The sequence below is a fragment of the Erigeron canadensis genome, chromosome 7, assembly GCF_010389155.1.
Source record: "Erigeron canadensis isolate Cc75 chromosome 7, C_canadensis_v1, whole genome shotgun sequence".
NCBI lineage: Eukaryota > Viridiplantae > Streptophyta > Magnoliopsida > Asterales > Asteraceae > Erigeron > Erigeron canadensis.
In genome coordinates, this window is record NC_057767.1 from 36387540 (window position 1) to 36413188 (window position 25649).

At 35.1% G+C, this 25649-nt stretch overlaps 3 protein-coding genes across 3 annotated transcripts; 2 read left to right on the forward strand and 1 right to left on the reverse strand.

Moving 5' to 3' along the window:
• Positions 1 to 6939: 6939 nt before the first annotated feature.
• On the reverse strand, positions 6940 to 11347 carry LOC122607582. Its single transcript, XM_043780589.1, has 3 exons — positions 11047 to 11347; positions 7545 to 7645; positions 6940 to 7333 (listed from the first exon to the last, which is right to left on the reverse strand). Exons 1-3 carry the CDS (start codon positions 11241 to 11243, stop codon positions 7275 to 7277), a joined length of 357 nt encoding a protein of 118 aa, XP_043636524.1. The 5' UTR covers positions 11244 to 11347; the 3' UTR covers positions 6940 to 7274.
• Positions 11348 to 13977: 2630 nt separating this feature from the next.
• On the forward strand, positions 13978 to 16508 carry LOC122609442 (small nuclear ribonucleoprotein Sm D2-like). The gene is made up of 4 exons (XM_043782485.1): positions 13978 to 14085; positions 15630 to 15707; positions 16210 to 16314; positions 16392 to 16508. Exons 1-4 carry the CDS (start codon positions 13978 to 13980, stop codon positions 16506 to 16508), a joined length of 408 nt encoding a protein of 135 aa, XP_043638420.1.
• Positions 16509 to 19645: 3137 nt separating this feature from the next.
• Positions 19646 to 21288, forward strand: LOC122607173 (60S ribosomal protein L22-3-like). The gene is made up of 3 exons (XM_043780100.1): positions 19646 to 19715; positions 19820 to 20061; positions 21007 to 21288. Exons 2-3 carry the CDS (start codon positions 19841 to 19843, stop codon positions 21149 to 21151), a joined length of 366 nt encoding a protein of 121 aa, XP_043636035.1. The 5' UTR covers positions 19646 to 19715; positions 19820 to 19840; the 3' UTR covers positions 21152 to 21288.
• Positions 21289 to 25649: the final 4361 nt, after the last annotated feature.

Genomic DNA, 25649 nt, shown 5'->3' on the forward strand with positions numbered 1-25649 from the left:
CTCGCTGATACTTTATTTAAAATATGTTCTTTTCGATACGTTCGCTGAGACATTTTCTATTAAATAAAATAAAACATATTAAATAAAACATAGGACTAGGTCTGAAACTCATTATTTTGGATGTAACTATGTGAATGACGTGGCAGTCGTTTGTGCCACATATTATACACGTTTACAAAAAGTTACCCACTTGTTTTTACTCAAGTGCGTCATCCGTCCACTTGAGACCATGACTATGCCTCTGTTGGTCTGTATCTGTCAGACGAATACGGCGCATACTCGAGTATTTTGAAAAATATCTTTTTTTCTTTTCAAAACGTTACTCACAAAATGTTTTATATGTTTAAATATATAGGGTTACAGTTGTTAATCAACTGTAGATGTTGAAAATGAGGAGAGAGAAAAACTCTCTTTTGTCTTTTCGTTTCTGACCAATCACCTTACTTCACCATACCCTATATATACTACTTCATACCCATTCTTCCTTTTTCATGCTTTCTTTCAACTATTCATTCTCTTAAAAATCTCTCAAAAACTCTTAATCTTCTCAAAATCATCATCTCTGCTTTCTTAATACTCTGAATCTTTACATTGTTCTTTTTCTCTAATCTTTAAAATGGCTTCATCTTCTCAAACTCCATCTGCTTCCGCCGCCACTCAAAAGTCATATCTGAATTCTTCTTCTTTCTCTCCATCTTCAAATGTAATTAAATCCTCAAAGATCTCCTTCAATGCCTCTGAGTTGGTTGTTAAACCTAACAACCATCTCGGCTCGTCTGACGTACCGAAAGGTACAAAAGGATATAAGCCAATACTCGATTTCATTCATGCTTCCCCTGCCAGTTACTGTATAATGGCAGATCCGGAGAAGATATATGTTCATCTTCTTCGTGAATTCTGGTGGACATGTAACTATGATGAGTCCACCCAGTCTATAGAGGGTACTGTTCGAGAAGGAACAAAAACCATTTCTATCACTCCAGCATCATTACGCCGTACTCTACGCTTCCCACAAGAAGATGATGAAAATGTGTTTGTGGAAGCGGCTGGAGATGATGAGTGGAAGGCATGGTTGCCTTCCATTGGGTACAATCACAATTTGAGGAACCCTCCGGCCATCCCTAGCAATCCTCCTAAACAAAATCTCCCAGGGATATGGAGGGTTCTATTCACCCATGTGATCCAGTGCATGGGTGGAAACTCTGGGTCATATAATCAGGCGTCTTCTACTTCGATGCCTATTATTCATGCCTTGGCAGAAGGAAGGTTTGTGGATTTTGCCCTGTTGATCTTCAACGACATGAACAAGATATCGCTGAACAACAGATCTCACACAGTGCCCTTTGTGAGTATTTTCTCCCTTATCTTCAAAGAGGCGCTGGGTGATGAGTATGATCTGCCAAATGCTGCCACAATACAAGTTGCAAGGGTTGGCAGCAACATCTATAAGCAACCAGCTGAACACTTGGTTGCTCGCCTCACCTCACATATAAAAGAGGTACTCTTCTCCTTAAACTCTTCTTTATACCTCAAAAGCAGCGACTGGGAGGTAGCACTTCTTACTGATGAAGTGGCTGATACGGTCGCTGCGGACGCCGGAATGCCTTCTGAGGCTGGTTCGCTGATAAACCCCCCAGCGACCTCCAAAGCCTCCAAAAAGACCAAATTAATTCCTAAGGCAGCGTCCCCAACTATAAATCTACAAAGTTCACCCTCCGCTGTCGTCCCAAAACGAAAGCGGAGTGATTCAAAGGGCAAACCAAAGGTTAGGAAGTCCTCTACGCCCAAGGACGATAGTACCCAAGCCACCCCATCAGCAGCCTCCCAACAGGCTGCTGACGAGTTAAACGGGAGCAGCAAGCAGCCACCTCAAATTTCTATAGGAGAGGTCGGTGAAGATATTGGATTACCCCAGCCCACTAGAGGTCTAAGTCCAAATCCACCCCAAGTAATTATTCCCTCTTCTCTTCAAATACCCTCTGAGTCGTTGACAGCAGCCAGGTCACAGGTGATGCTAGAGTCAACACCCTCTACGGCCGATGATACCTTGGTGGAACAACACACTGAGGTTGAGGCACCAGGTTCCCTTTCCCCAACCACTGTCAATGTCTCGGAAACTGTTTGTGCAGGGACCGAGACTAACATTTTTGCAGACTTCGATATAGAAGATGAATACGGCAGCGAGTTTGATCCACAAGATTCTCATGCTGAAGTTAGACTCGCTGCCGCCGAAGAGAGTGAAAAAGAAGTTGTGGGTGAGATGTTTGAAGGTGATATGGGCTTCATAATGATTGGGGAGCGTCAAAGTAATGAAGAGATGCCCGAGATGCTTGCTGATATGCCTCCTCCTCCTTCCTACTCCCCAAGGCCCACAGAAAGTTTTGAATCTATGGGGCACTTTAGAGAGTTTGAGACTGTGCTAAATAGTGAAGAATTGCAAAGAAGAAAAGAGCTGTGCAAGAATCAACGCATTAGACCAGGAGTGTATGTCGAAGTTGAAGAACTGGATGATGAAGTTATAATGGAAGTACTTCTTATGCATCATCCAGATTTCTTTGGCACTCCTTGCTCCAAGTACCCAGTCTCTCTAAGATCTCTAAGGATGCCAGAGCTTGACGATGAAAGAATATACACCGCAGTGGACTTGCCTGGACTTGACTATGTTGAAACGTATCAATTGCAAGAGCTGCTGAGAAGAATTCAGGTGTGCCAAAGTCAAGGGAATAGGCATGGGTACTTGTATGCGTGGTTGGTTGATCAGGTTGCCTAAGTACATTTAGAAGCACATACAAATTTTCAATACTTGGTGCAGAGCAGTGATAATCTTAATGATGGGCTGGCTGAGCAGAAAGATGTAATTATTCGAATGATTAAGGCTCAGCAGCAGCATACTGCATCAAATGAAAGGCTCTTCAAGCAGAATCAAACCCTTCTCAATGCAAGTATGAATCGGGTTAGTGTCTCAAACTCCTCTATCTCTGCCTCGCTGAATAAACTTAAAGAACAAATTGCTAAGTCAGCGACGGCAACCGAAAACACTACCCTCCTCTCTTCTCTTCAACAACTCTCCCAATCGAACATTCTTTTTACAGCTCACCTCAATCATCTTCAAAACTCCATCAACTCCTTCTCTCGCAATCAACAAAATTTCCTGTCAACTCTCACCTCTGAAATTGCCTCTCTCAAATCTTCCTTAAATTTCTCCTCATCGGCTGCTGATAAACTCAGGATAGAGGAATCCATCAGCAGCCAGCGCAAACTTGAAAAAGAGGTCTCTGACCTTAAACAGATGATGAAAGAAATGATGGGTCTCCTCAAGAATAAAGTGGAAGTAGCAAGCACTCCAGCTACTTCCAAGGGGGAGAAAACTGCAATTAACGAGGAGACCCCAAATGCTGAAAATGTCCCCCTCACTGCCAAAGATCGTGAACAGGCAGCAGGTGTTGAGGGGGAGCATGCTGAAGAAGGGAGTGCAAAGCCTGCTGAAGTTGCGACAGCGAGGCCAATAAATGTGTCAGCTTTCAAACCAACAGATGAGTTTCATGCTGCCCTTGTAAAAAAGTATGCTGAAAAGGGAAAAGCAGCAGCAGTAACTCAAGGCAAACCACTTAAGGTTCCCATCTCAGCAACTGCACAAAAAGATAAGCTCATGTCTGGAGCTCTTCCCAAGTCTTCTTCTGAAACATCTGCTGAACTCACTCCCACTGAGATAGTCGTTCAAGAAGAGCTGAAGAAAAAGAGAATTCAAGAAGAACTAACTCAGAAACTGATAAGTGAGCTGATTGTAAATGAAGAACTTGAAGGTGTTGACGATGAAACCAAAAGGTTAGCTGAGCAGTCTAGTGGTTTGGAAGCTCTCAAGAGGAAAGAGCTTGAATTCTTTGCGAGTAAGGAGAAGAAGCGTGAAGAAGCACGCCGAGCCTATCTTACTTCAAGAGAGGTAAGGCAAAGAAAAGAAGAAATCATATGGGTCAAGCCCACTCTTACTCAACAAGGAATGAATCTTCAAGTTCAGAGGAAAGGTGTGCCCAGGGTATTCACTCTTAAAAATGTCAAATCTGACACCCTTGGGCCCACTAAGTGGATCGAGATCTATAAGCTCATCAAAGACAACAAAACACCGGTCTTTGATCCACTCATAAAGATGGCTGGTGATCAAATCAAGCAGACAAGGAGGATGGAAAAGAAATACAAAGTTGAAGACTCCTTGCTCAGTGCTGCCAGACATCCATACTCTCCTCCCTCTCAGCAACCCATAAGCGGTGTCAAGAGGACAGCTTCTGGGCAGGTTACATCCTCACTCCCCACCATGCTTAGAACTTTGTCAAAATCTGACATTGGGGAGGAATCTTCACTCAACCTTCGCATGCCTTCAAGACTTCTTTTTGTGGAAGGGTTGTACAGTGAAGATTTGGGAGGATTTTGCTTCACAAATGTTCATGGTCATGAGCTCTTCTTTAGGACCAGTGAACTCTCTGCTGCTCCCTCTGGATTTCTTGTAAAATTAAGGAAATATTGCTCAAGGACTTCAAACAATCCAAGATTCATTCAGCTGATTGATGAAGAGCTGATGAAGTCCGAGAGACAAAAAGACAAGGCGTTCATAGAAGCAAAACAAGAATCTGTGTGGGAGTAGTTTTATACTTGTAACTTGTTTACTTTGCTATACTTGTAACTTGTTTCTCATATATAAAATCAGGATTGTATCAAAAATTCCTTGTCAAATGTTTGTTAGTGCAAGCCCTCTATTCAGCCAAGTCTCCTCAGCGAATAGGGGGAGATTGTTGGATCAAGGATTCGCTGAGGGACTCAGCGAGTGGCTCATTCAGCGATCTGTCAGCGAGCTCATCCATCTGCAAGCATAATCGATCTTCAAGAGTCTAAAGGATATGTTCAATGACTCATCGCCCAGTATTTGTTAGTCAAATATGAGCGGGAATTTGAAGATTAGAAGAATGGTCCCAAGGACACGTGTTGAAAGATCAAGATGAAGACATGTGACCTTGTACTACTTTGTTGCAGTGAAGTTTCTCTTTCATACCATTTTTGGAAACAAACAAGACAAAAGAAGGAGGCTTCTGCAGATCTAAATGATCCACCAATAGATAGTTGACAACCCTCATGTGTCAATATCTACTAGGATAGTCATGTGATTCCTTATCTGCCTATAAAAGGAATCACTTGAAAAAGCCACGAACACTGGTTGATGTGTTCCACAGTTTTACTTTACTTTCTCTAAGTAATTTGTTAAGTTTTTGTGTGTTCAAAAACTTAGCATAAATTTTCTGTTTATTGTTGTTGTAAAACAACCACCCATGTTTTCATCGTTTAGTTTGAGTTTCATATAACTAAACAAAGTTCTTTACAGCTCATCTTTATTCTTGTTATTTAGTAATTACATTACAAGTTAGTTAATTAAAACACAAGCAATGCATTCGAGGACCTTTAGGTTTTATATCAATAATTAACTGTGAAATCTCATGGTTACGTATATGACTTACCGTTAAACTTAATAACTTTAATAAGAAAAGATGATAAGATAAAGTAATGTCGAGTAGTCACTATTTTACCTGATCCCGACCAGGTCTTGTCCATAAACATTTTCTAATATATGACTAACAAAACAGATAATAGACTAACCAACAAGGAATTAGCCTAGTGGTAAGGCACACACTTGGTGACCTTAAGGTCTCAGGTTCGATCCCCATTGGGCACAAAAAATAATTCTTTTAAGGTACCCGTTACCAATGAAGCCTAGACCCATATGTGAAGTTAAAATACGCGGGTTCGGTCCTTCGGGGTGCCCAGATCATGTGGGGATTAGAATGGAGGTATTTTACCGGCATCATAACCTCATACGGGGTGGGTCGATGGGTATCCGATTGTGGTACCGGGGCTAGGGTTCCCCATTACCCCTAAAACAGATAATAGATGCATCTAACAACATAATTTATCAAATATATGAAGTTGGTTTTAAGTCATCAATCCCAAATCCCCCAAGTAACATACCACAAAAATGCTCTATAAAACAAAGCCAGCAATCTTGATGTACTAAATAACATCATTCAGAAACATAAAAAATTTCAGCCTTAGCACATTACTTTATTTACGAAGATTTATCTTCACTTGGGCACATAGATTCGCAGTCCACAACCGGGAATGGAAAGGAAAATAAAACGAATCGAGCTTCTTCGTAGTTTTACCCCCAACTCCCTAAGTAGAAATCTTTTGAAATAGCATGTACTCTCACAATCTTTTGACCAATTAACAATCTTTTGATAATGTTTCTGGATTGCACCTAATTGTAAGTTAACCACCATGTTCAAAAAATCATCCATATCAAAGTACCTATACATGACTCCTATCTAGTCTATAGCCAAACTGTTGGTTATATAAAAAAAAATTGATCAGCGCAGCCAGTTTGGAAAGAAGCAAAGTCTACAAAAATTAAAATGAGTGTCATTGTCTAGATTACGTAATCAGTAGAGGAGAACTTCAGTCAAGTTACCTTGCTGGCACCTAGAGCTACATCTTTAACATTTTTTTTTAATGGTATAGCTAGATCTTATAATATGAATCCTCTAGAACAGTGAAGCAGCAAGCATTCGCTTTTCTTTCAAAGAACAACATTATGAAAGGATCACATTACTCAAACACCAAATTAAGCTTAACTGCTAAAGCTTGTAACTCGTATACGGTTCGTTAAAACTACCTTAGATGCAACAGGCTATATTAGATACACTGATACAGTATATAGTAAAGGTTATTTATGTGTTAAACATATACTTTGAGCAACTTTCAACCCATTTTCACCCACCTAGCAGGCTAGCATGCTCATGTTTTCACCTCTAATACCTCTAACACTATTACCTCAACACACACACACACGCATATATGTACATCCATACATTACAGGAGTGGATAGACATTTTAGGTAGTTAATAGTTATAGATGTGAAACATGCAAAACACAGCAATAAAAAGGTTTTTAGGTTTATTAATTGCTAGCTAACCAGCTACGGCACCACCAACTAACACTTTATATATTCATAGGATGGAAACTGAATGACACCATGGCTAATTCCAGTAAAAGAAGGTAAAAGTCGACTGTTAGAGACATAAAACCCCTTCGTTTCATGAGTCGCCAAATACGATTTTGTAAGACTACAGCTTAAGAAGCATACCTGTACCAGCCTCGGACTCCTTCCTCCAGCATGATAGGCCTCAAATCCAATGATACACTTGTATAAGGAAAATTACATATCTGCCCCATTGTCACAAAAATGTCTTCGACAGTCCATCAATAATAAACACACTTCTATCAAACTTTGAGCCTAATATACATTCACATAAATATCATTGATGGTTGTTGGTGTTAAAAAATCATGTTTCTTGGTATTTAAATTTCGGCATAATATAGACAGTAGATGCATATAAATAATGTAGGTAATAGACAGTAGATGCATGTAAATAATGTAGGTAATAGACAGTAGATGCATGTAAATAACGTAGGTATTGTGTGTATTCGTGTTGGTCGAAAATTACCTGCAATGAAGCTATGCATATATAGGTTGAATGTCTGTTCTCTGATTTCGAAAAAGTTGGCTATGCAGATGTCATCGGCTATGTGACGATGGTTTGGAAACCTGCAAAAAAAAAAATCAGGTAGGAACAGTGGAATTCAACCTCACTAATAAAAGGTGTCTATATGTGACTGTCATTTATACCTTCATATATTGTTGCCATTAGTCCGGTTTGTTAGCAGTGGTCAGCAATTGCGAGTTAGCTATAGCATGGAAGGTGTGACTAACCAATTAAGTCGTAAAATTTGCAAAACCATATAAGTTATTAGTGTTCAGTCCTCTGATTTTAAAAGCTACTTTTAATTTACAGTATACCAGGATCTGAGTCCTTGAGCTGTACTATAATGATATACAAGGTTTTATTTGCTAAAGATACATTTCCTGCCACATTGGTGGTATTAATCAGCATTATAGGATTGCAGTGATGGTTCAGAGTTCGTGGTTCAAGCTTTTTTCCACATTCACATTTCCTGCCACGTTGGTGGTATTAATCAGCATTATAGGATTGCAATGATGGTTCAGAGTTCGTGGTTCAAGCTTTTTTCCACATTCACTGCTATTGCACTTTTAACAAAGTTAGCAATCGTGGCTGTGCAGACCACTGTCATTTGAGTTCACATAAAATCAAGTTACATTAAAAGGCAGATGGCCATATGTAACATAACATACAATAAGATTCGTATCCGAAGTGTGAAAATTAACAGAATAACTGAAGCAGCGACGTGTCAAATGTGTAATAAAAAAACATTCTAAATCATTTAATTTCAAAAATACACACTATTATTATTACAATAATATAATACCCTAGCCATGCTCGACACACTCATTATCCATAGTAAAACCTAAACAAAAACAGTTTTTGGACGGCCAGCACAGCCTGTTCCATAAATGTACCAGACCCACCCATTTTGCCTCATATAATTCTGATGGTGTATACATCAGTAGTAAACTATGGATGGTACTATATATAACAGCCTATATGCATGATTTAAAATTAAAGCGTTTACTTCACTTCCAACAACAAATATACGACAACAAACAATCCTTTTGAAACGTAAAATTGGCGGACAGCTTCTTTTCACAACGGTTTCGCAAACAACAAACAATCCTTTTGCAATCTCATTTTATTATCACACTCTTATCATTTTCACAATTGTACATAAAAAAGAGTATTCTCTAATGAAACTATGTAGTAGCCCATATTGGTTAAATTCGACTACTGCGAGCAAACAATCGGAAAATTTTCACCGCTGTGCAACGCACGAGCCTTTTACACAAGTATTCTTGTAAACTAATGTGATTGGGTGAAGTTAAATCTTATGCATATTAAGTAATTGATCGATGAAGGCAATAAAAAATGGATTTGTGAGCTTGACTTACTCATGTAATCATGTTTTTTTTCCAGCTTCTGCTGTTTGTGATGTTTTTAATGGATTTTTATTATCCAAGTACATTTATAGTTTAACCAGAAAAGTTTACCTCAATGATTACACAGTATTAATCGGTAGGTTGATATAAAGATTTTTTTAACTTTTATGAAGTTATGGTTAAGTTATGATTGGACTTTTAAGTTCACTTCAAAAAGATCCAAAGGCTCAACTAGATGGTTAGTTATGATTGGATTTCAAAGGTAAGTTTATCCCCAATGATTACAACATATTAATCGGGTAGCTTGGTTAATATAAAGTTTTCCTTTTTTTTCTTTCTTGGAGTTATGGTTAAATTTTATGATTGGATTCTTAGTTCACTCCAGAAAAAAAGAGACAAAGGCTTCAATTTGCTGGATTCAGTACTTCATACTGGGTAACCGTCATTATGGTTTTTTACTTAAAAAGAAATAAATATATACTATCATAAGGAATATGTGAAACAATATGTGCAGCAGAAAAGTGCATACTTGGACTCTACTGGAACAATTGAATTCTAAAAAATTATTAGTAACTAAGAAAACTTACAACTGAACTTCAAGACACAGCGCAAGCTCTATAGCTTTGATGCTGGGATTATTCGTTGTTCTCATATATAGATTCGATAACCATGAAAACTATTGAACTGACTAAATTTAAATACATACCCAAATTTCCAAAGTTGAAAGTAAAGTTTTTCTGCAAATAAAATTACGCAAAACAATATAGCAGCATGTCAAGTACACGAGTGTATCAGAAACTGAAAATATGACATCAAAACTAATACTTTACCTAAGTAGCCTAACTAAGAAGCATAGCTAGTACTTTGTTGTACCAAAAGATACAACCACTGCATGCCTTTGACACTTGTAAACCTTTATGGGCATTGACCATCCTGATTTCGTGAAGAGTTAAATACCTTAACCCTTGAAGACCTTTATTCGTATTTGCCATCCCTCGAATGCCTCTTTTCAAGATCTCACCCGAGGCCGGCCAGATGCAACACAAGAGGAGTTACCATGCTTCTTAGCAGGCGTTATCCAAACCAAACTATCGACATACTGAACTATATTGGTTTCGGAATAAAAATAACAACCCTCAAAGTATTTAACCTTGGTTGTATCCGGATCGTACAAGGCTAAAGGATCATGATGACTAGCACTAAAAAGAAACTCATTATTAAGTGTGAATCCCATAGGGGCTATATTACAAGTAAAACGTGATAACACAGAGTGTTTCACCCAAGATTCAGGTTCATTCATCACCCACATCTCAAATTCAAAAGATATACCCCGTCGATATGAAGTTACACAAAGTTTTCCATCAAAGAAGCACAAAATCTTATCCCAGCCTTTGGATCTGCAAATAGACTCGGGAAGAGATATCTCATAAAATGTCTCATTACCCAAATCAAATGCAATTACGGAGTTGTCACGGTTTTTGGTACGACACAACCAATAAACATGTCCATCATGACCACCAGCTATGGCTTGGCTTCCACTAGCAATCCGATGAAATTTCGAGGGAAAGCTTTCGGATATGAACTGCCATGTACCTTTCCTCATGCTGTACACCTCAACTTGCATGTCGGGTTCACAACGAGTCATAAGCTTAACAACTTTGTAATCATCAGATTTGGGATCAAAACCAAACTTGATATCAATACTGAGATCCTCATGAGGTCTAGAAGGGATAGTAAATTTGGGGAGACACATTACAGCCGATAGAGAAGGGTTCCAAAGGTAAATATCGAACCATTGATGATTAAATCCGCATTTAAAACATATTAAGCCGTGAACGGAACCTATAACCCCCCATTCGGATACCGAGGAGGATATTGGGAAATCGGGGGGCAACTTAATGAAATCGTTGAGTGGGATATCGGGAGATCGCGAGGGGTGTGCTGTTACCTGAACTGGTTCTGTGACCACACTACCCGGGTTTACAACCAAAAGGATTTCATTATCTTTGTTGTTGTTGCGAACTAAATTACGACCAAGATGAGATTTAATAAAACTAGGTTGAGATAAAAGAGCATACAAGGGTTTAGAAACACACCTCATTTGAGCAAGCTGTTTGGCCGGTAACCGGACGAGTATCTCATCCGCAAAAAGCTCCTCCGGGAGTCGTAGTAATAAATTATTATTATTATAATTACATCGTCGAACCTGCTGCTGAAAACCATCACCGTCACCATGAATATTACCATGTTTGTGTGGTAGTCTTTTATTAGATCGTCGAATTCCGTTACTCATCGTGTTGGAATATCAAAACTCCAAAATCCAATCAATTGATGAAATCGGAGAAAAATAAATAAAAATGAAGAAACCCCCAAAAGTATAACACAGTTTTATTCCAAGTGACTCGATTTTTTTGATGTGTGTGTATTGATCGGCCTCCCCTTTATCTATAGAGGAGGGCCCATATCCGTATCCTAGTATAATAATAATATTCTAAGCCTACGAATTACCTTAATACTATGTTTTAGAAAACGTAGGAAAAGGAAGTGTTTCCTTATTACTATGTTTTAGAAAACGTAGGAAAAACATATATTCTTGTAATGTCGTGGTTTTATAAATATAGAAATCCTTCTTAATACGAGTAAAAATTACTAGTAAATTACTACATATGTAATAAAATCCGATTGATGATGGTGATGATACTACTTTTCATTTAATCGCTTTATGTATTACTTGCAAGTTATCCGCATAATGCGGCGTTAGTCCTGGCAACGATAATTTGTTGGTGGATGCGACTGTTGGGGGTAGATAAGGCGTCGAGTGATGTAAATAGTTAATGTAAAGATAATTGATGTAAATGGTTAATAAAGATATTTTAAAAGATAAATAATTGATAGTTAAAAGGGTAGTGTTGAAAATTTTTTGTTGAAGATATTAAGTAAAAATATTACATATTTTTTAACACTTTAAAAAATGTTATTTTTTTATAATATAATTATAGATAAAAAAAAAAGGTTTAGTATAAACCATACTATTAGAAAAGAGCTTTAGATATGAGTGAAAATATAATATTGGTGAAATTTATGTGTCGATAAAAATTTAGAAAATAGATGGCTTAAATTGATTTTCAAGTTTTTAATAACAAAAGTGAAAAACAAAAACTTATTTTCTTCATTAATTTAATTGTAAAATCAAGGATTTACTTTATACTGTATACAAAACGAATCAAAGATTTACTTTATACTGTATACAAAACGAAACCTATGCAGAAGCGGTGATTCAAAATGACTTGAATAATCTAAATTTCAAAGCCGAATCGGATTGTATTAAAATGTGTCTCATAGTTTTGGTACACTCCTAAAAATGCTAAATAACATTTATTTTAAGACTTAAACTATACCATCGAATAAAACACAATATACAAATAAAATAGCTTTAAAATCACTTTTTATGGTGTATTAAAGTAAAAAATAAAAAAAATTCCCACTTTTGTTGACTAGACAAATGTCATCTGACACGACGATGTGACATTGATAGCCAAAGATACTGGTGGTGGTAACGGTGGCGGTCGTGACAATGACGGGTAGTGGTGTAGTTATTAACGTAAAAATAATTAACGTAAAAGGGATAAGGTAGTTTTTTTGAAGAATGAAGAATGTAAATTATAAATAATTTTATTAAGTGTATTATAAGTAAATTAAATGAAAATATTTAAATTAATAAGTTAAAGGTTTTTTGGGTCATCAAAAATTTAGTTAAAAGAAAAAACTAAATGCTCTATAATGTTGCGTAGTAGAGAATATTACTGATAAGCTTCTTTAAATTATATTTTTTGATAAATTGGAGATGTTGTTCTAATTGATTTGAGTGTTTAAAGGCTTAATTATCTTTCACCACAAAGATGTTGGTTTCATATTCTGCGGGGATTTTTACATCATGAAATTAGTTATACATTTAATTAGGCCAAAAGCATATGAATCATCTTAGTTCGTACGTTAGATTTATGAGTTAGGATCCGTTTCTTTTGTTTAGATATTAAGTGTCGAGTGTATTAAGTGGCTGAATGCATTAAGAACGTCTGTATGTGTTAAGTAAAATATATGTAATTGATGGTTATTTTTGTTTATTAAATAAAAAAAAACATAAAATTTGACTAAATGATTAAGGGTGTGTTTAGTAGGGTGAAATAAAGATTGAGAAATGGAAATGAATTGATTTCCATTGTTTGGTTATGTGTGAAATTAGGACATGGAGAAATCATTTTCTCAAAGAATTCACGTTGTACATGACTTCATTTCTTCTAGTTTTGTGAAGAAATCAAATTCCCTAAATATTTTAACCACAACTTGAAAACACGAAGAAATCAACTCATCCACTTCCACTTATGATGTATAATTAAAAACTCACTTAACTCACACATGGCACGAATTGGACTTATTTACGAATCGTTAATGTCGTTTCCTTTCAAATTTTAATATTTATGTGTTATTTCAACTGTGGTCTTTTTTTATCGATTTAATATAATGGCTGGAACCAAAACCTTTAAATTTTTTGTTGAAGATTTAAGGGGGTGTTTGGTTCACATGGAGAAATGACAAAGGGAAAGAGAATATAAAGGAATGCTAAGAAATACTTTTATTGCATTAACGTTACTTGGTTATATTCAGGAATCAATACTTGATATATAATAATAATATTATTATATACAATATATATAAATACACATACAAAACAAAATTCTAAAACGCATCACCCATGATGATTCAAGAATATGAATATGAATAAAGTGCTTTTCTTTTTCATATTGTTATAAACAAATTCAAGAATACAACATACTCAGTATATAACTTTATGTCATAGATCTAACTTCCCTATCTCTCTTGTTTTCCTTTAAACGGTCCCCTCTCTCTCTAATAATACACATCTCCACTACCACCACCCACCCACCGTGGTGACTGTTGGAGATGATGTCGGATGGTGAAGTCGGAGGTGATGTGTGAAAAGTGGGTTAGTTGTATTTGTTCAGAGGATGTGTGGCGGCGGCTGTGGAGGTGACTTCAGGTGGCGGAAGTTGGAGGTGATTTTGGGTGGCGGCAGTTGGAAGGTGGCAGTGGTGGCCGGATTCCAACTGTCATGGGTAGAGAAAAGAGAAGAAGGGAGAAAAATAAGAAGATATTAGTGGGTAATGATTACCTTAACCCTCAATTTATTGGGTAATACTCCAATACCCACTTTTAGGTATTAAATACCTTTCCTTACTACTACCAATCATGTGTATTCATTATTTTTCTCATTCCCCACCCCCAAAACCCTCCAACCAGGCACCCCCTAATTTAGCTTTAAGATTTTATGCATTTTGTTATTTTTCATCTTTTTTTTTTATCATAAATGAATGCTTATGAGAAACAAAAATACATAAACTCAAATCATTTATGTAATATGTTTTTAACTTTTCTTCATCGGTTAGGTTTTTTTCAATTACATAGCAATGCATAAACTCAAAACGATGTAATATGTTTTCTTTTTATGAGTATGATTCTCTAGCAATCCTTTTTTTTTTAGCAAACAATGGATATGATTTCTCGAGTTAAATTCTCTGTTGCTACCTGCTACCAAACATAATTCATCAAATTTCTCAACTAATTTCATTACTTACAGTAGCAAAACGTGTCTTATTGGATATGTTTGATGCACTTATACCTTAATAGAATTGAGCTTGTATCGCCGTTGCGTAACAATATGTTATTGTAGAAGTGCTTACACGGGGAAGGACTTGGCTGTTTGTGTTTGATCGATGAGATGAATGTATAATCATATAATGATCGTTTTTATAGTTGTTGCTAAGTGCCAACTCTTTTTTTTATATATAGATATGAAGCGTTTGCTTTTAATATGTCTACACAGTATACACTTTAGTTTACTGTTTTGGAGTTTCCTGCATATATACCCATCTTCCTATGCAAATAGAGGTGTAAGATGTTGTTAAGCTCTTATGTGTAGTTTTTACCTTGGAGCATTGGCGGATCCATAGTGTTATTAGGGGGGTCCTAGGCACCTCCTCACATTAACCCAACAAATATTGATTTACATATTTTTAAGTTTTTTTAACATCTTTACTTTAGGTTTTCACTAAAATAAAAAAATGGATGTTGGTTTTTTATTATCATAGGGTAGTATATATATGTCTTGTGTACTTAAATGAAACAATATATTTGTATTTTTATGATTTTGATATGTTAATAGCATGCTTGGATAATTTAATGAAAAAATTACAATCAAATGTTTTATGTACATCTAAGTTTTTATTTAAATAAAAGGCATACCTATTTCTGTATCATATAATAATAATCTTACAGGTAACGTAAAACTAAACCTGAATATTCTTGAATCGTTACCAACCCATATGTATTATCGTCTCTACTACATATTGCCCCTTCTTAAAAAATTTCCTGGATCCGCCACTGCCTTGGAGTAATCCGTTTTTCTACCTTAACATTTATTAGGTTAAAGATCAGACACACGTATTAGGGTGGATATATATTAACTAGCTTAGGCACCTAGTTACAGTTTCCACAGTGCGTTTTGTTTCATTATGTTGGTACTTTGAATTCTGCTTGAAACTTTTCTTTTTGTTTGGAAAAGGTTTGCTTGAAAATTAACATGTTCTATTGAATTTTGTAGCAGACTAAGAATGAGGAAGAGGAGTTCAACACCGGGCCTCTCTCTGTTTTGATGATGAGTGTTAAAAACAACACACAGGTAACAGGTTTTTTTTCCGTATTTATCTTTCCATGTTTTAACTCTCGTCACTAAAGCTAAAAGGTGCAAATAAAGCTCAGTGGCACCATGTTATACAATAATATTATTATTACTTGTAGAGTTTGGTTGAGTTGACCTGTAGCGATGACCTTGATTAGAGGTGGAAGTTTTGACTCTTTTGCTAACGATTGGGTTCATCCAGGTATAATCTACATCTAAAAAAGGGGAACCAGTCAAACGACGCTCCTGGTCAATGGGGCTGATGTGTCTTTTTGATGCATACAGATTACAGACCTCTGTATTAAAAATTTTGAAAGTCTTTTCTAACCATTGTCGATGCATTTGTCATCCACAAAAAAAATGTGAGACGGAAAAATTCAACTGAACTCAATCTGTAGGCAATGACCCATTTTTACATTTCACCCGACCTGTCAGACCTACCCATTTCTAACATAGATTTTATTATGAATAACATCTTTTAGTAAATTTATTGCAAATCCAGGTGTTGATCAACTGCAGAAATAATAAAAAGCTTCTAGGCCGTGTGAGAGCCTTTGACCGACACTGTAACATGGTGCTGGAAAATGTTAGAGAAATGTGGACAGAGGTAAGTAATTTTTCTTAACATGAGCAATCTAAACAAATCTTTTTTGTACATTATGTTAAAGTAACATTCCACATCAGGTACCTAAGACTAGGAATGGCAAGAAAAAAGCTCTTCCAGTTAACAAAGACAGGTTCATTAGCAAGATGTTTCTCAGAGGTGATTCTATCATCATTGTCCTCAGAAATCCTAAGTGATAGATATCACTTCATTATGTCTTCACATTTATTAAACTAGTTTCCATTTTGAAACGGGTCAAAATGGGCAAATGACATGCAAACATATTTTGTCAAAAATAGTTTGTTAAATATTATCACGAAAACTATATTAGTGCATTAACATTCAAATCTATACAAGAATTTTTTTTTTCCAGTCCATACATCTTCCATAGACGTTCGTAGACTTTTGACCCGTTTGTTTTTTAGCCAACCTTATAAGTTTACCCAGTTGATCTGTAACCTGTTAAATGATTAATTTAACCAAATTGGTCAGATTTTAGGAGTGTTCATTTATTTGGATGAGTTTACACCGAGCAATCAGAACTATTCTTAAAACTAAACCAAGTTTCTATTAGATTAATTTGGTTTCTACAATTTGGTCATCCCTTAATAAATTCCTGAAGACATCCGGAAAAACACAGCCACTGTAAGCTTTAGCTTCAAATCCCCAAACTATTCGATCCCAAAAATACAAATTTATCTATGATAGTGACAAGAAAAAAAGTATAAATAAATAGTGAAATTGTGCCATATATACAAACATTACGAGAGTAATTGATGGTGGGACGAGCTTACTCACTAACCGTCGTTGTATTGCTCCTAATATCCCATAGAGGGTTTATAAAACTATACGATCAACTTGCGGTAAATATTGGGCCTTTGGTGATAAAAGAAAATAAAAATATATTAGAAGATATAGTATATGCATGTGTTTGTGTATCACAACTTTACAATGAAAAAGGATTAATGAATAATGCTATTCAATCTGCTTGGAGTATCCCTTAGTGATGCAAATAGTGGACACCCTACTTTTATCCGTGAAGGTATTAGAATTACTACTTTTAGTGATGCAAAAAGTATTTCTTCTTCGTTTTTTTATAATTAAACTGCATGATCAAGGATCCATAGCTAATTGGAAAATGAATAATTACTTGGTGTTGAGATATATAGAAGCAGCTATGTTTGATTATATTCAGCATGTTAATTTGTTGTCTTTATGAAGTAGTTAGTGTTATTACTTGTTAACCTTAGAACTCTTCCCCAACACAGGAACCTTGGGAATCTGGATCCCGTCTTGATGGTTGGAGCTCAAGGCGAAATCGAAATTAGTGCTCTTGACATGGAAATCTTGTATTACAGTATTAGTTAACATGCTTAGAAGTTGAATTTTCTGACTTGCATGGATTCAAATTTTTGTAAAACTTTGTCTTGGTAGTCAATTAACAGTTTGTTGGTTGATTCTTAAGAGTAGTTAATGATGGCGTGATTAGTTTTAAATGGTTATGTTACCCTTTTCTGACCTTTTGATGTGATTAGGCTATATTGGTCCTGTCTCCATCGACTTTTGTATGTGAACATACAAAAAATATTGTCCTTGCATGAATCAATAAACCCGATCGTTGTTGTTTTTGTTCTTGCGATTCTGGACACAAGTAAGAAAATAAATAGGTTAAGTTATTGTTGATATCGGAAGGGATCGAGTGAGAGTTGGCCTGGCTGAATAAATTTGATCTCGTCTTGTTTTGCTGATAATAAAAAGTTCAAAAGCTAGCAACTGTCAACCAATACATAGTCGGTTAACCAAGCCATTCTGGCTTGCTTTACGAATCTCCCTATTGCTAATCCAGGTTTAACCATCTTCTGGGTCAGAGCCTCGCCTGGCTAGGGGTTACACTGGTGCACACACGTCCTTGTGTGACACCCATTCTTGTGTCCGAAGTATCGGATATCAAAGCTAGCCCTCCACAGACCCGACGTCCTTGTGTGACAACCATTCTTGTGTCCGAAGTATCGGATATCAAAGCTAGCCCTCCACAGACCCGACGAGCCAAAGCAGGCCCCTAACTCCTCACCTTCCAATAATCTTAATGCCCCCACTTGGGTTACAAGCTCACGCAACTGAGCTCGGCAATTGAATTTGTCAAAACACGCCTTAAAAACATATAAATTGTTATTTCTTTGGCCGATGTGGGATTGTCAAGTAATTCTGACTTTTGTAGGACAAGTGGGATTCAGAAGAAATTTTTAGTTAAGAGGTGATTTACATAAGTGGTTAAAGAAAAAGTAATTGAAGCTTATGTTTTTTGTCTCAAAATAAATTGTTCATGATATACAGTAACAATTTTCGTACTTTAAACCTCTTGAAAGTCAGAAATCAAATATGTTACCATTACTTCATAAATGTCAACCCAATGATGTTGTTTTTGTCACACTTCTATTTTCACTCCAAAATCCGTCGACTAAGAAACACATCAAATTTTATTTTGTACATATTCATTATCACCACCACCATCCATACAAGCGGATGAAGATGATTCCTGTTTCGGTTCATTACCAAAATTCGCCTATGAGAAAAAACAGATCTGACATATATCTTTTTGTTTTTCTTGTCAAATGATCGTTCAACTTTTAGTTGGACATCCTTCATTCACCTATAGGGGTCCTTAAATTCTGGCTTTTTATTAACTTTATAAATGGAGTTCTCCTAATTGACAATAACATTTGTTTTGTTCTAGAATACATATCAAAGAGACTTAATTTTATCAAACTCAAACTATACTTAACATTTTGTAATTATATTATCTATATATAGGATATTGCTATATGTATTTGGATAATTTATGAAACAATTTACTGTTTATTTTTCAAACCCAAGTGTTTGACAAACCATCTATTTACAAACGAAGACACGTACATAGCTAAATCATTAATATTTTCTGACTTCAATATTTTCAAAAATTAAAAATTATAAATGAATCTTAGCAACTATCGTCAACATCCAAGGTTTTACTAGTCCAACTGATCAGAGGCATCTCAGGTTTTAACCAAGGTCTTGAGTTTGATCCTTATAGATAATTAGTCTTAGGGTTTTTTCCTCCGAATACTTGTAACGGCCCAATCGTCAACATCTCATTGTCTAGGATACTGCAAGGCTTCACCATTATATGTTGAGGTTTCTCTGATGTCGCATACCGACTGAATGTTCGGAAAAAAAAAAATATTAACAACTATTGTTTGACATTTTTTATTGATTGCATTGAATGGGCCAATCTAACCCAATAATATTTTAAACATCCACACCAGGCCCAATAAGCAACCCAAAACCCTAAAAAACATTATATTATCACTCTTTCACATTTTCCACTTTATCTTAACAGAACTCGGCCGTCTTCCAAAACCACACAGGTATGTACACCCTTCCTCTATCCCCATCTATACATACATTCTATACATATATATACATATACATACAGATACATATAAGATAACCCAGTTTTGTTTTTGGACAGAAATTTAAAAAGAAGTTAAAAATGGTGGCGGCAAAAGGAGGAAAGAAGAAGACACAGTCAACATATGTGATAGATTGTGGGAAGCCCGTTGAAGACAAGATTATGGAAATTGCATCACTTGAAAAGTTTTTACAAGAAAGAATCAAAGTTGGTGGCAAAGCAGGGAATCTTGGTGATTCTGTTTCTATTTCTCGTGAGAAAAACAAGATTTCTGTCACTGCTGATTCCACTTTCTCAAAAAGGTTGTTTTTTTTTTGGTTTGTGTTTTGTGTAAATCTTTAAAATATATGTTTTGTTATATTTATCTTTTAGTGTTTTGACTTATGATGTATTTTGATAGTGTGATTGCCTTTTGTAGTTAGTTAGTAGTACAATAGGTTGTAGTTTTAGGGCTATCAAGAAACATAAATAGACATATATGACAGACGCATTACCGAATGTGAACGAATTTGACTTACAGGCGTAAATGATTAGAAAAGGGCGAATTTTGGTGTATAGAATGTATTTTGTGTTGGTTTTTAGAGGTTGGAAATGACAATTGTATGAACAGAAGGTTAGGATTAGATCAAGGTATAATTCAAGAACTGAGGTTTTTATTCGAATGGCCTGAAAGATAGATGATTTGTATAATACTAGAGATTAAGGACTTAAGGTTAAGCTTTTTGTAGCAAAACATTTGAGATGGAACGCTATTTTAAGGTCAAGATCGAAGTCGTTTACTGAAACTTAAAAAAACGTTAGAATGCCGATGCTAGTTTTTGACATAATCCGTAATTATTTTTGTTTAAATTAATTAGCATATGTGTCAAAACATACATGTAATGTGATTATGTGACTATCATATTTTTTATTACGATTTTTACTAATGTGAGGGGTTTGAACATATTGGTGAGGGACAATGTTATCTGTTTAAAAGGTATCATATTTGCTGTTCTTTAAGGATATTGATAGTTATTATGGAGTAATGCACCATTGATGACAGTAGTGTTAGTGAATGAGTTATTTCGAACTTAGAATTACTGTATGCATATTATATCTTTGATTAGAATGAGGCAGGTTCCTTTTCATGTAGGAGTTTGATTCATATGTCTGTTTATTGCACTTCGGGTAAAATTGGTAATGTCAAGTTCAATAATGTTGCCAGTCAAATTTGGGACAGTATAGATAATTAAGGTTATATTTTTCAGGTACTTGAAGTACTTGACAAAGAAATACTTGAAGAAGCACAATGTTAGAGACTGGCTTCGTGTAATTGCTTCAAACAAGGACCGCAATGTTTATGAGTTGCGATACTTCAACATTGCTGAGAACGAGGGTGAGGAGGAAGATTAAACAAGGGACAGTTCTTGGCGTTATGTAGTTTTGTTGGCATGGTAGACTTGTTATCAGGTTCATTTTGCTTCAGACTTCCAAATATTGATTTGCAGTAAAATTCTGGTTCAATGTGATCTTTTAATTTTCTTTTGCCATTTGATTTTGTTCTTGTTTGACTTGAAATTTTTTTATCTTGGTTTTGTTATTGATCTATTTCCATATGAATAACGAGATTGTGATGATCTAAGATTTGTATGGTCGTTCAAACTTATCTTGCCACCAGCTATTCAAAACTTAATCCTGTTTGCAACATAAATTAGGGGTATTTGGTTTGTTTTAGGAAGGTTTGAAAAATGACTATGTATTTTCGTTGCTATGTGAGTCTTTTGTTGACAATGGTGAAGACTAGGAGAAAAAAACAGTAGCAGTATGACTGATGTCACACTGTATTATATAGATTTTTCTGAAAATTATTTGCTGGTGTGGGCGTTGGCTGCTGCAAACATTTGGTTCATAGTGACATCTCTTGTTTCAACCCAATGCTTGTTTGGTGACTGAAGCCCTGTGGCTGAAGGAACAGTCATGAAGCCTTCAACTGCTAGTCTGCTACTATCATGAGTAGTACCACTCGTGTAGGTTCTGAGCTATAGCAGCAAGATTGATGTTTTATCAAGGGGCTAGCTTTTTGCAATTGTGTACCCTATGGGTAACGAGATGCATGTGGTTAGCAAGATGGCATGTTACTCTGAAGAAACATAGAGTGCAACCGTTTGAAGAAGCTAGATGACGAGAAGAAACGTCTCACTGGATAGAGGGAAGGATATAAATGAGAATAAGAATGAGCTCATCCCCCACACAATTTAGAGAGGAATGCATTACCCAGTAGTCGATCATAGGGTGAACCTACCAAACATTATTGATTCTCATCGATTTATTACCTTCTAATATCGCAACCATTCACAATGCAAAAAATGAAACATTCTACCTTCATAATTATAGTTCTTTACATCTCACTAGGTTCTTTAATCTTTACAGTGACATCGATGAACCATTCTTGTAAACTTAAAAGATAAGTCTAAAACTTGGTTGAAACTGTCAGATTAAACGAGTTTAAGCCAATTATTGAACTTATCTAATTATGATTCTCAATTTGGTCAACAGTTTGCAGCCAAAGCAAGTCAAAACAAAGTACTTGAATCAAGTATGGTTTTTCATAATAACAATGGTTTAAAGTTCAAATCTTGTTCAAAACACAATGGTGATATATCAATAAATCGCCTTAATCAAAATATATAAAAAAAACCCTTGAAGCATCTCTAGTATTAAAGACGCAAAGAACATTTGCAGAACATACATGTAGTACTTTAATTATTGATCATACAACCCAATGTTTTAGAGATCGATGACCAAAGAATAACTTTAGACAAGTGAATCGTTGTATGACACCCTTCACCTTCACCTTCACCTTCAAATTTGGCCCAAATTTTTTTCTCTTTTATATATATATATAGAGAGATTGAAGATAGAGATACTAAAAACAAAAATATAAATATATAAAAAAAAATAGAAACGGCAACTAGGGATGACAATGGGGCGGGTATTGTCGGGTATGAGGTATCTATAATAGAAGTAATAGAGGTGTCTATTGACTGAGAATTTAAATTTTTTTTATTAAGTTTTTTTTAAAAGATGTCATTTTCTTTTACAACTCATTGGAGTTTTCATTTTGGTAGCCCATCAACAATTTATCAATGAAAATGTGTTTTTCTGATGTTAAATGATTGGATATATTTTTAATGTCATTATATTAGTTATTGTTTTTAGAGTATATCTTTAGTAATTATGTTATTTTTGGACTTTTATATAATGCATAAGTATTTTTTGTCAATAATATTTAACAATATATAAAGATAAATATGAATAAACTTTATTAAAAAATACATTATTATCTTAGTAAAAAAAAAACATTTAATGTAGTGGTTAGAAAAAAAATTAAAGATAATAAATGACATGGTCAAATAAATAAATCTAAGAGAAATTTAATGACACAATTAATTGATTACATATGTGTCTCCTTAGCATGTATGGGGTACTTTTAGACACATTTTTTTTTTTGTCCAACAGTATTTGGTTATTTGGTGTCCAACAGTATTTGTTTAGATTAAGAATGCAGAAACCTTTATATAAGAAAAGAAAAATAAATAGTATTTATACACGAAATTGAAAGTGATTGCGTGGCAAAGGTCGGTCATTAGCCCCCCTTCTATCTACCTCTCTATAAATATATATATACTAGTGCTTATATCCCGTGCGATGTATGGATAACCCTAAATAATTTTTCTTAAACTTTATTTTAAGATTGTATCAATGAATAAATATAACTGAGTTGGACATAATAAAAATATTCTTATGAGTTGATTAATTTAAAGAAGAAGAATGCTATATATACCTTGAGATTTATTAATGATACACGAGGCTTAAAACGCGTACATTGCACGCCGGAGAGAAATTATAAAACGGATTGCCCATAGTAGGCACATATAAGAAGGATTATGTTGGTTACCTGGATGTGATAGGTATTATGAATTTTCCCCCACTTTGATATATAGACCCACGTGGATGCGCTATAACCTTAAATAATTTCTTTAACACCAGTTCAAGCATGCATGTAGCGAAGTAAATGTACTCCTATTACAACTAATGACCATTTTAAAAAAAATTAATGACTTAAAATGCACAGAAAAGTCTTATTTAGCACTAAAATAAATCAAATATACCTCATAATTTTCATCACAAATTTGATAGGTTGTTCTTTGTATAAGATTTGAAATTTGTTGATCATTCATTTTAACTCCAATAGCACCAGTGGCATCTACAATCCTAACTTGCACATTAAACCTACAAAAAAAAAACAGAGATACAATTTTATCACACAACTTAATAATTATAGAGTTTTAATATGAAATATAAATATATACCTAGGATTGATAAGAACTCCTTCCTTGTTACATGAACAACAAATCCACATTTTGTTGTCCCTTAAAGCATCAATAATATCGACTGCATCCATGTAGAGATCGGTCAACTTAACTTCTTGAGAACAGTTCACACATTCCATTGAATACCATAATTGGTCGGTTGGAATAAACCGATTGTTGCAACAACAACCACTTTATCAAACTGTCAAAATGAAAATGTTTATACATTATAATGTTAAAAGAAAGTTATGTTAAAAAGTAATCTAATCAAAAAAGAAAAATTTACAAACAATGAATACTTACATGTTCGTCCATCAGGATCATCTCAATACTACCTATGTTATTAACATCTCCATATAGAGGTTGCTTCCATAGCCGCAAATTCTAACCGTTATCATACATGGCTTATTATTTGGACGCAAATTTCTAATTGAAACATGGTTTAGTGAAGTCATGCTAAAATTGATCTGTTATGTGTTTACGTTTTGAAATGCCTTAAAACTGAATGGAAGTAACCTTATATAGACATAGACATGCAAGGAAGTAACCGCCACAAGCAATACACGAACGGTTACATATTCAAATTTTCGAAAATTTGAACTTCTTGAAAGCATAACTAATCCGTTTTCAAAATTTTGAACTTCTTATAAAAGTAACTAATCCGTAGACCTTCCAAGGAGCAATATTGTAATGATTTTTGGGCTTTCTTACATTTCTAAGCATACCACATAGACAATAACTAACAAATTTTGAAGTGAGATTTATATAATGTAGGGATACACGGGGGTGGTGGCTCCCAAAAGATATCGAATACAAAGAGGGTATTCAAGGCGTCCGTTTTGTTTTTCGAAAAGAACCCCTTATCAATGTTAATCCCAAATAACAATTATCGTCGTCAAATCACCGATCTATATCGGGTGGATTGATTGCTATACGTTAGAGACAGATGGATCAAACACAACAACAACTAAGAACAACAAGAAGAAAATGCAGGACAAAGACAATCTGTTGTCCCAAAACGGACAAAGAAAAAACTCATAAGGTTAAGGACCGATGAAGATGATGATGATGGTTATGCGAAATATGGCGATGAGAAGATCCTCTTCGACCTCTACAAGAAAAACGGTGGGTCACCTGTTAAGGAGTCTCCGTGGGCACGTCGAGGATTTCAAGGTGAAGGGCTATTGTCGGAATGATTCATGCGAGTCTCGGCATATTCCTGGGTCTTATTTTCTATTTAACAAATACCAACAGATTATGTTCTCTTGTTGCTGTTGCTGCTGCTGCAATTTGTTTTATGTTTTTTTTCCTAGTTTCCTTTATGCTCGTTTTCGGTTTTTATTACCATCATTATTATTATTATTATAGAAAACTTGTGTTTGTCTTCAGTTTGATTCTTCTATCTGTTTGTTTCTGTTGCTACAATTCGAATTTACAACTAAAAGGTTATATTTAACATTTTTTTTTTATTTAAAAAACTCTCGCAACTTAATATACGAATATATGAAAACCTTATTATAATATAATATCGAAATCAG

What these genes read in the sequence shown, in the direction of transcription:
- LOC122607582 (XM_043780589.1), bottom strand. Translation starts at nt 11,243, where the DNA reads ATGAGTAACGGAATTCGACGATCTAATAAAAGACTACCACACAAACAT. An exon ending in AAACAGCTTGCTCAAATGAG is followed by an intron (nt 7,646 to 11,046) that starts GTGTGTTTCTAA and finishes TTTTTTTTGCAG; the next exon opens with GTTTCCAAACCATCGTCACA. An exon ending in TATGCATAGCTTCATTGCAG is followed by an intron (nt 7,334 to 7,544) that starts GTAATTTTCGAC and finishes AATGTATATTAG; the next exon opens with GCTCAAAGTTTGATAGAAGT.
- LOC122609442 (XM_043782485.1), top strand. Translation starts at nt 13,978, where the DNA reads ATGTGTGGCGGCGGCTGTGGAGGTGACTTCAGGTGGCGGAAGTTGGAG. An exon ending in GTGTTAAAAACAACACACAG is followed by an intron (nt 15,708 to 16,209) that starts GTAACAGGTTTT and finishes TTGCAAATCCAG; the next exon opens with GTGTTGATCAACTGCAGAAA. An exon ending in TTAGAGAAATGTGGACAGAG is followed by an intron (nt 16,315 to 16,391) that starts GTAAGTAATTTT and finishes ATTCCACATCAG; the next exon opens with GTACCTAAGACTAGGAATGG.
- LOC122607173 (XM_043780100.1), top strand. Translation starts at nt 19,841, where the DNA reads ATGGTGGCGGCAAAAGGAGGAAAGAAGAAGACACAGTCAACATATGTG. An exon ending in GATTCCACTTTCTCAAAAAG is followed by an intron (nt 20,062 to 21,006) that starts GTTGTTTTTTTT and finishes TATATTTTTCAG; the next exon opens with GTACTTGAAGTACTTGACAA.